The sequence below is a fragment of the Anarrhichthys ocellatus genome, unplaced genomic scaffold (assembly GCF_004355925.1).
Source record: "Anarrhichthys ocellatus isolate YVR2014 unplaced genomic scaffold, GSC_Weel_1.0 scaffold1, whole genome shotgun sequence".
In the NCBI taxonomy this organism is placed as follows: domain Eukaryota; kingdom Metazoa; phylum Chordata; class Actinopteri; order Perciformes; family Anarhichadidae; genus Anarrhichthys; species Anarrhichthys ocellatus.
In genome coordinates this window covers 2,289,379-2,300,594 of record NW_022280031.1, presented here as the reverse complement: position 1 = coordinate 2,300,594, position 11,216 = coordinate 2,289,379, and the positions used below count along the sequence as shown (strand labels likewise).

The 11,216-nt window shown below is 40.2% G+C and overlaps 1 protein-coding gene across 4 annotated transcripts in view; it reads left to right on the top strand.

The window, feature by feature from the left end:
* arhgap9 (Rho GTPase activating protein 9) overlaps positions 1-11,216 on the top strand; it is a 42,335-nt gene that overhangs the window by 14,071 nt on the left and 17,048 nt on the right. For all 4 annotated transcript variants that reach the window (XM_031858750.1, XM_031858838.1, XM_031858674.1 and 1 more), the window contains exons 3-7: positions 131-477; positions 1,872-2,070; positions 2,423-2,823; positions 6,683-6,934; positions 8,171-8,263. In XM_031858750.1, the coding sequence (XP_031714610.1) occupies positions 256-477; positions 1,872-2,070; positions 2,423-2,823; positions 6,683-6,934; positions 8,171-8,263 (1,167 nt within the window). In that variant the 5' untranslated portion in view covers positions 131-255. The remainder of the gene's footprint in view (positions 1-130; positions 478-1,871; positions 2,071-2,422; positions 2,824-6,682; positions 6,935-8,170; positions 8,264-11,216) is intronic.

Below are 11,216 nucleotides of genomic sequence, written 5' to 3'. Positions count from 1 at the left end.
TCTCTCTCTCTCTCTCTCTCTCTCTCTCTCTCTCTCTCTCTCTCTCTCTCTCTCTCTCTCTCTCTCTCTCTCTCTCTCTCTCTCTCTCTCTCTCTCTCTCTCTGCACCTCTCTGTCCATTCTTTCCTTAGTTTCAGAGCATGGCACTGGCCTGGCTCCAGTCTCACCTCCCCTGTGCTAAACCGACCAGTATCACCAATACCAACCATCAGCGCGCTGCCAGAAGAGCTTGCTGAACAGAACTGTGTGGAGAGCCATGCTGTCTGGGACTTGGCGGCGTTCGATGGGACCCCAGCAGCCTGCTACAGCACCTGTGGTGACCCCCAGAAGCATGACAGTGTGTGGGGTCCCCAGCGGTACGGTGGTCCTCGAGGCCCAGTATGACTACAGCTACCGCGGCGCTGATGGGCGGCAGGTCTGCATCAGGGAGGGCGAACGGTTTATTCTACTGAAAAAGACCAACAATGACTGGTGGCAGGTGAGAAATAAGTTGATCTATAGTTCGTCTTGTGTCGGTGGAACCAAAGATTTATAAAAGCATGGACATAGCATCTATGGTGTTCTGCATTATGGGTTTCTGAAGGGAGGTTTCAGAGTTTGAATTTGAAATGAAAACACTGCACTTATTAACAATATTCTATATTTTTGTTATTGTCATCAAATCCCATGAAAAGACCAACACCAATGATGCGATTCCTCTCTCAATACTTTCTGACATCTGCACCCTATTTGTGTCTCTTAGGCCCAAGCCCATTTTTTGTTACTGATGTAAATACTTAAAAACTAGTCAATAACATAAACTTACACTTTTACAAAATGACTCCAGCTTCAGTTGTTTTTAGTGCATTTGTTGGGGACTATTTTTAGTTGCGGATTTACTTCTCAAGCTAGTATTTACGGCAGTAGTGCAGTGTATTGAAAATAAACTTAATTAAGGAACATGATCACCCATCACTGATGCTTTCTTTACAGTTTGTGAGAGGAATAAGCTACTGTATATCAGGCTTTGCTTACACAGGAAATACTTGTTGTCTAGTGTGACGTTTAATATACCGGTCAGGCAGCGAATTGCATCCTAAACAATTATGGCGAATGAACTGATTACCTCCTTTTCTCCAATTTGCCAATATTCTTGGTTGCTCTAGGTTTGCTGCTAACTGCTTCTAGCATTTAAAATTTTTTTTTAAAAATCTCACAATGGTCGTGGGCACACAAATATACGTCACACCCGTTCCGCCGTGCCGGCTGTACCTTTTCACACAGACGTCGTCTTTGCTCTGTGACTACCTCTCAGTGGTTCAGTGGTGGAACAACTCTGTCCCCACGTCCAGCCTCCGTACTTTTCATACAGAACAGCGAGGCAAAATAATGGCGTAACAGTCACGCATTGAACAGGCTGTGTGAAAGGGGCTTGAGACACCTGTCAATCAAGTATGCTCACTCTCAAACACGTTTAATATGGATAAATTATTCAATCAAACATTTAATTTTTTACCATTTTCAAATCAACAAAATGTTTTGTTATTATTTCCAATGACTGTGGATCTACATGTGATGTGTGTATCGTTACACTTCTTCCAAAATCTCTTGACAGTTCACAAATATCTATCAAATTGCAGAAACACATTTTAAAAGAGACATTAGCCACTGAGACCATAAAGTCTTGTGTGTCGAAAAAAAAAGACAAACTATGTGTTTAAAAAGAGAAGTTGTGGGTTTTCTCGTTGCATCTATTGGACGTGACAGGAACTGTAACACATTTTTGCACAGCGTTCCGGCCTCAGCTGTGTTGGTTGACGCTCAGTTGAACTAAGTGGATTTATATGGGAGAAAAAAGCGAAAGCATTTTGAAATCTGTTTGTTCTTTGACAGGTGCGGCGGATCGGGGCGGCCAGCAAAACAAAGCCACTGTATGTTCCCGCTACGTATGTGACAGAGGTGCCCATTGCACCGATGCCCTCGCCGCAGCGCCTGGTCGTGTCTGCCTCGCTGAACTCCAACCTCAGGACACAGCCAAGACTGTCACTCTCTCCCAGCCCAAAAGAGACAACCTATAATAACCAGCGTCAAGGTAAAGTGTGAGAGGACGACAGAGGAGACATCTGGTGTGTGTTTGTCATTGAGGGCTGGGCCCTTCTATCTGGATTTAGTTCATTTCACATCTCGATAACAATATATATGATGATAGAGCAGAATGTGCTTGCAATCAGCAATATAGATGACGTAATTGTGTATCATGCTGTCTCAATATATGATTTCATCACAATATGATTCCACTGAAAGACAATAATTTATCTGTGAATATTTCTTTAGTTTAATTCTGTCATATATCTTGTGTGTTGATGTTTCTTTTGATTTTAGTGGCAAACATGTTCTTTATTGATCCGTGTAAAATTATAATTTATTTTGCCTTCCTCCCTCAGTGAACAAACCCATCTTCCGCTCCATGGAAAACCTCAACTCCAACAGTGCCTTCCAGGGGCTGCACAACAACACCAGCAGGGGTGGAGGCCGCTTCCCCACCCTGCCCCTCTGGTCTGGTTTCACCCTAATCCCTAACACTCCCACCTCCCCGTCAGGCCACCTCATGGTCCCTGGGTGCCCTGCAGCTTCCACGGCATCAAAAACAGCACCGCCAAACCCCAGGGCGGTCCCCATGATCACTCGGAGCCAGAGCTCCAGCAACCTGCCTGAAAGCCTGATGGAGAACCCGTACGACGAGGTGGGCGGCGGCTTCAGCAGTCGCGTCAACCACAGGATGCCCAAGAAGTCGTGTAGCCAGTGGGACATGGTGGGAGCCTCCGGCAAGAAAACCCATCTGCAGGTAGGAAGAGGCAAGCCCTACAAACCTCCAACAGAGGTTACTCAAACATCTGGTTCACACAGCAGAGCCACACTCGAGCGTAAAGGGGAAATCCTGTACTGTATTTGTAAACCTGGGTGTTATTCTCATTATTTTCATCCATTTTTATTACACGGGTACTACTTTTAACTTTAGCAGCTGTTTTAGATTAATGTTGAATTGATATTTTTGGAAAGCTGCAGGAGGCTGACTCTTCTTTCCTCTAGCAATGTTATTCAAACTGAAATCCATGTTTCCCAAATCTTTGCAACCAAAGTGGTGAGTAAAAGTTGTAAATCATAGTAACCAATATTCATAATAGACAAACATATGAGAATAACCCGTAGGTTGACAAATAGCATGTTATTATAGCGTGTTCACATCAGTTATGTTTGAGTAAACCTTTGTCCCAGTTAGATCGATGCCTTGCACTAAATAATTGACAGCAGAAGTCTGACCAAAGATCTGCTCACAGAACTGATCGCTAACAATAAATTGAATGCAACAGAGCAATGATTGAATCAACACAGTGTGCAACATGTGGCAGTGATGTTTTGTGCTCATCCATACACACATCCATGTCTAGAAGTCAGTAGAAGTCATGTCAGGTGTTTTATTCATTTGCAAATATTGCCAGTAGTGGTCTGTTCATATTCACATCTGACGCTATCCGTTACATCTCTACTATCTCCCCACATGCACATATTCTTTGTACCTTATACTTGATACTGTGAACTTTAGTACGTCTCTTGATTAATATTTGTGCACATTCCTACACAAATTAAACAGCTCTTCCACTTTAAAAACAGGTATATTATTTCATATTTCTTTTTTTTTATATTTTATATTATGTCTCTTGACTTTTGCTTTGTATTTATTGTTATGTAACAAAACACCAAGACAAATCTCGTTGTAAATGTTAATGAAACTGAATCAGATTTCTGATTTTGGTTACAGGAAAGGTAGAAAAAATATTTTTTGTCTCAAATCAAGGTATTGCAGGTTTAAGGAGAGATGGATATTTTCATCTGATAGCCAGCAGTAACTCAATGGAAAATGGTCAAACAAAAGTCGCAACTGTTTATTCAACTGTTACTTCCTGCTTCCTCTGATCCTAAATTTACAGTGAGGTAAATTATGGAAAATAGGTCAAACAAATCTAATCCCATAGCTGGTGTTTGAAGAAGTGTGGGATTAGATTCATTTTGACTTCCTCTCACAAGCAAATTCCCTAATCTGATGGATTTACAGGTCATAACACCCAAACTGTAATAAACCAGCTGTTAGTTTTTAGCCTTAACTGTGCACAGTATAACTTCAAAAACAAATTTAAAAAAAATGTATATTATAGGAGTTTGTGTTTGCCTTTAGCTGTAGCATACTTGTTTAATCTCATTCAATCGGAGAAGCTTTTTCAGGTGGAAACAAATAAATCTACAACTACAGAACTGATTACAATTTTTAAAAAAGACCTTGCGCGATCCCACCAGACGGCCGTGGCAGCAGAGGTTGTATTTGATTTACGTCTGTATTTGACCGCTGTAATCTTCCTAGAGCAGCAATCAAGTTGGCATTGTGGTGACGTCGGCGCTTCCCTGTATTACATCAGAGGGGATTACACAAGGCATCGTCGTTGAGAGAAATACTGAAGGTTATCCGTCTCTCAGCTGAGGGAAGCTCCCACAGCCTAGTTTTGCTTCCACTGAACCGCGCATGCACCGGTGACTTCCGACATCGGATAGCTGTGATCTCAGTGGAAATGACAGTGCTCTTTTCTATCTTTCTCATTCCCTCTTCCTCCCTGTCTGTTTCTGTATCTGTCCCTTCGCTCTGAGGACCTTCTTCGCTCTAGCCTTTAATACCAGTGAGCAGGATAATGGCGGCCACATTCAGGTCATAACGACCTGTTTTTCATCCACAAAATTCTCTCACCATTAATTTTTGTCAGGCCTTTTTTAAGTGCTGCCACACTGATGATGAATTTCAATTAGATTTATTCTTTGTCCTCCAGGGGGCAGAATCCCATTAGAATTTGAAGAGATAAAATTGACTGATGCTTTTTTTAAAGGTTGTTTCTTTGGCACTTTTGCCTATAATAGCCTCTACTCTTCTGATAAGATTGTGGAACCTGGCTGCAGGGATTTGCTCACATTTAGCTACAACAGCAGTAGTGAGGTCGGCCACTGAAGAGTCCTACTTCAGGAAGTAATTATTGTAATATTTTAACATGCTTTATAGCTATCTTATTTGACCAGTTTATTAATAGACCTTTATCACAGAAGATATTGTGAATAACAGATAAGTCTTTAATATTTTTGAGTACACAGTTTTTCATTTTAGATACAAATGTCTGCATCCACAGGTAGTTATGACACAAATCTCATTCATAATGCAGCCAAAATCCAAATTACAAATTAGGTGTGATAGAAAAACGTTTGGAATGGCAGTAACTCATACATATATACACAAATACACATTCACACAAAAAGCTAACTTCTTACATGCTGCACGGCTATCTGAATGGTCTTTAAAGTTTTTCTCCTGACTCAAATAGTTTCTTTTAATTGTTGAAGTTTGTAGAACAAATTAGATGGTTTTCTAACGGTTTTATTTTAACCCTGAATGGTAGGAAACAGTGAGACAGGAAGTTTCAGGTGAGCTCAAGAGTCAGTGCATCCCCCTGGAGTAAACTAACACACTCACTCACACACACACACGTGCAACCATACACACCATGCCCCCTCAGTCATTGTCTGAAAGAACTATGTCTTATGTAACAGGGATCAACCAGCTAGCCAGCCAGTCAATCAGTTAGTGAATTATGTCTCAGCTGTATTTCGTGGAAAGATGATGCTTCATGCATATCTCTTCAATTAATTTCATTGGATTTGTAAATGTCCTCTCTTGTTGCTTCAGTCCACTCTATCTGGGTGAGCACATGCGATTCTTTAAACTCTGTCTTAATCCAATGTCTGACGGGTTATTACATAGTAAGAGGTTGAGGGATTTACTTGTTTCTCTTTGTGATTTCTGTCTCTTATTCACACACTGAGATGATGGTTTTGTTTAAGGCACTGATGTCTTCTACTTGTGGTACTTGTGGTACTACATACACAGAACCATATGGTAGTATTTCCGTACTAATGCACAAGCAGAACAACAAATATCCATACATTCTCTCTCGGTAATTTACAAATAATGCTGGTAATATTCAATGTTCTTATTGTCAGCAATTCCCATTAAAAGACCCAAACCAACAATCAATATTTTCAGTTAACAAGTATAGTCGGTGTAGCCAGAGACTAATATAGCATATTCTTCTGTGCCATAAAGTTTTGTTTTTGTCAAAACAGCAATCAGAAAACACAGGCACAGGTTGCACTGGGCGACATGTTCATCATAGCGATAAATATGCAGCACTGAAGGTTATTTTGAGTCAATAACATTCAGCATCCTGCTGCTCTTAAAACTCATTAGTGCATCAAATGTGTATTAATCTGCAGCTAAAAATAGTCCGAAAGTAGCTTTTGCTCAATAGTACTGCACCCAGCTGTTTTACAGTAATAGCCCAAAGTTCATCTGTCCATCTATTTATAGTTTTGTATTTGTGTTTCAATACAACAGAGAATAATATAGAATACCACCAGCTTTATCCTTTGAGTCGTAGTTAGCACCATTGAACTTATGTCCAATTAGTTACATTTATTCTATAAACTGGTGAGTGATATTGTTTTATATTTTCTTATGTGAATTTTACATTTGCATTTAACTCTTGTTTTTTTTTTCCTCCATGTCCACGACTTTCTTTCTCCTTTCTCTATTTGCTGTTTCTACCTACAAGGTCCCAACTGAATCCTATCTGTCCCAGCTGTCCTGGCAGCACTCCCCTCTTTACACTGAAATGCAGCCAGAGAGACGTCTGTCGCAGCTGGAGCCCCCTAGCCCTGCCCCGGCTCAGCAGCCTCTCCAGGTCATGGATCTGTGGGAGCAGTATTCGGACCTGCCCACAGGGAGATGCTACTACGTCAATAGCATCACCAAGGAGAAGTCTTGGAAACCCCCTCGCCGGGCTCGTGGACGCAACCCTGACAGAGTAAAACATCCAACACAGACGGTGTTAATTCCCTGTTTGTTAGTCCTCCTGAATCCGTGTTTTTCTTTTTTACTTTCACTGAAATGGCTTTAAACTTAAAAAGGTAGGCATTTTTAGAGCTGGATGACAGCTTCTTTTCTCAAAGGAGAGGATAGAAAAAGGTCAGGGTGTAGAATAAAATAGTCGGCTCATTTATATGCTGACATAGTTTGACTGGATCAGCACTAAAAGGGACATTTTCAGCCAAAATAACTTCATAAGACCTAAAGAAGAGCACCCTGACTCGCATCTTTTCTCTGCACATAGACATGAGGTGACGCGTAGAGGGTTGCACACACAGTGATGACAGGGCAGGTTTCCACAGCTGGAAGCTGAAGTCTGAAGCACGCGGGGAGACTCGTATATGAGTTTGAGTGGCAGTCACTCTATATATTCTCACTTTGGCGTGGGGTCACATTGAACTTAACACTTGGAGAGTTGCTGAATATGACATAGTAACTGGCCAATGTCATTGATATGGACACACACACATTTCTAGTGATGTTTAGTGATGTTTTTTACTTTCTTGTTGAAAATTAGATGAAAAGGTTGATTCCATATTCATATCTGTTGGTTAAATATACGGCTACAGCCAGGAGACGGTGATCTTAGCTTAGCCAAACAGCTTGCCTGGCTCTGTTCAAAGGAAAACAATCGACCTACCAGCGCCTCAAAGCTCACACATGAACAAGTTATATGTTATTTGTTTAATCCGTACAAAAACCAAAGTGAAAAATCATAATTCACTGTTTTATGGGAGAGTTATAGCTTTTAGCACGAGCAGTTGTCAGGCAACCAGCAACCAGAGTCAAGAAAGTTCTCGGACAGGTACATAACCCTTAAAACGGTGCTCAGAGGTGGTGGTTTGCAGATTTGTTTTACTTTTTAGAGAGAGGCTAGTTGTTTCACCTGTTTCCAGTCTTTGTGCTAAGCTAAGCTCAAGGCTGCTGGCTAAAGCTGCACATTTAATGAACAGATATGAGGGTGCTGTTGATATTCTAATCCAGCTCTCCGAAAGAAAGCAAATATGTGAACAGTATTGGCCATAATTGCAAACTATTCTGTAACATATTTTTTATTACTATTTTTGTCAATCCTGTTCAACAATACAGTTCATTTGAGTCTGTAGTTAATAGACAATAATGTATCTAAGTCCTTTACTGTTTTACAATCTGAGTTTTATTTCTGTTTCTCCAGCAGGCCGGTCCAGTACACACTCAGACGTTAACCAGAGAAACCAGCCATCTGTTGCTACCACTTCCTGAAGCAGGCAATGGAACAATGAACAGGGTAAGGCTGCTGCACTTTTAAAGAAGTGGGCAAATTCACCATCATTTTATGTGATTTAACAACTAGATTATGAATTACATCATCTACAATGGTAATTCCAACATCTTCCACGCCAGTAATTATGGTACATTTTTAGGGGTGAGGAGATGAGGATGAGGTTTGCTGTAACTGTAGTGACAAAATGAATAACAGGACATCCCACTTACACAACAATGACACAAGACTTAGCTGTTGTTGTTTTCTCCACTCTCACCTGTACCGTACCACAGAAAGCAACAAGTACACACCCAAGAAAAGCATCTTCTTGACCTTTGAAGTATATTTATATTCTTGTGCTTTACCTCTGAGCTGTTGAGCATTTTAAATCACCTGTGTTGTTTTTGAATTGCTTTTTGAATAAAGTTGGGTTCTAGGAAGGGTATCCCACTGAATATGATATCTTCATCTTTTATTCTTTATTCATTCATTCATTTGCTAAATCATGTATTTTAAAACCCAACCACACATAAGGCATTGCACTTTAGCTTTTATTCAATGAACCTTTGTTACAAGGAAGTTATGAGGAGGTTAGAATTTGAGAAAATTAGCCAATGACCCACTTGATTTATTACCTCAGTAAACATTGTCAACATGAGTTCATGGTCTCAATCGCTAGTTTCAAGTCTTCCTCAATAAAGCATGATGTTCATTTAGTCAATTATGGTCCCAATTAGAGTCAAATAGATGATAAAGCAGGGTATGATTTGTGGCGTGGCTACCTTGTGATTGACAGGTTGCTACTACGGCATTGTCCGGTCTGGGAGTTGTCCGTGTTTTTGTCTTACAACTTTAACCCTTCCACTGTGTCTTTTCAGTTCATGAAAGTTAATTGTAACATTTTCATTTTCACTGAGCTCCACCCTCTCGTGTCACTTCTGCTTCCAAAAAAAGAAAATGGAGACAGCCAAAATGCCGCGCTCAAGGCTTTAAAATGGCAGTCCACAAACCATTGCATGACGTCACATGACCAAGTCCACCTTTTATATACAGTCTATGATTGTGTGCAAAGTCAGTGAATCTAACTGGTTGGTTTAGTTTTTTTGGTTCTTCAAAACTGTCAGTAGGCTTTTAAATTCTTAACTTATTGCACTGTGCTCTCATGCAAAAGATTATTGATAGTATTAAATAATCATTCCAATGTAACATTGCTTAGTGCAAACAGCTGTGCTTTTGCAACTGTTAACGAAGACAGAAAAAACCACAGTGAGATGACAAAAAGCACACACCTTCTGTCTGGTTTCATGCAAATTCATCTATTGTTAGTGTCTATCCGTTACCCACAGTGCACACGCTGTCCAGACCTCAACCACGTTCCAGATTAAAGCACGGAGAAATGCTGAGAGGGACCAAATTAAAAAGGGGATTACATATTTCTAGTTGCCCCATCGTTTACTGACCGACTCACTGCCTCATTTATTTATCTATGAACTGCCCCCTGATACACACACACTTCCTCTCAAATTGTGTTTTTGTTGGGCTAATCCCTGAAGGGAATAACAAGGTAATGCCTTTTGATCTGATGCAGATGAGCAGAAGCCATTAGGGCCACACAGAGGGAGGCAGGGGACTCTTTTAAATCCAAACCATTAAAAAACATTGCTAAATTTAAACCACTCACTGAAACTTCTCATCAGTGTTAAACCCTCTCTGACCTCACAGAGGCTGTCATAGTCAAACTTCCGCTGTTTCATTCATTTCACCCTTTTTTGCAAACTTGATTTTTTTCTACGAGTGAGGAAGTACATCTGTTGTTTCCGACGTAAGGGTTTTGGGAATTTATGCAGCAGCCATTGGTGACTGAAATAGACCTGAATCAATAACGGCGTCTACGTAGTAAAGCAACACAAGCCGCATGATCCAGATTGTCAGAGATAAGCATTTTGCATCTCAAGGTTACGTTGCCTCAATGTTGCGTCAGTGTTTCAAATTTAATGTTGCTCATCAATAAAATACCCACATGATCAAAGCAGTGATTCCCCCATCAAGTCATTTTGAGATGCTATCTGTTGACCTACATGTGTCACTTTTTATTCAGTGGTACATGTATTAAACAGGAACTCCACAAATGATATATAATGCATACTGCATGCCACACAAGTTAATGACCCAGGTGTTCAAAGTCTGAGGGACCCATATTACTTAGCACACAGTGCTTTCTAGTCTAGATTTTTATTTTATTTTTATATTCTTCTTATATTCTTTTCCTTTGTGAGCTTGACTACTATGGTATGCTTAAAGATGTTAGTGTACTAGCGCTTTAATGTTCCTGTATTTCCATTTTACTTTATGCTTGTAGGATGCTACATTTCAAGAGGGGAATGTTTTCCTTTTTACTCCTCAACAAACTCTGTTTAGTTGACAGTAGAGCTGAAGCAATTAGATGATTCATTTCTTAGTCAATCAACAGAAAAATAATTTTGATCGTCGATTATTTAAGTTAATGTTTGAGGAAAAACATCAGCTGTTCTCTGATTACAGATTCTCAAATGTGAGGATTTGTTGAGTAGGGCTGCACAATTGATGGTATATTAATCACCATTACTATTCTGGCTTCCCACAACTAAATGAACACGATCAAGTCCAATATTGACATTTGAAAGATGTGATCCGCTCATTGAAAAACTAAAACTAACAACCAGCCACCAGGGGGCAACTGAGATGTTTAGGCTTTGCGTTTGGGGAGCTGTCATGCTGCCTTATTTTAAGTCTTATTTTGATGCAAAGATGTGTTCATCAGCAGGAATGCAGCACAATGTGAAAGTGGAAGCAAGTGCTCTGATGAGTTTAATTTTGGGTAAAAAGTTTAGGTACAATTTTATTTTGCTTCTAGGTGATGCACTGTGAATAAGGACCAGCCATATTTTGACGCAGATTAGTACATTAGCAGAAATGTAGCACAACATGGAGGTGAAAG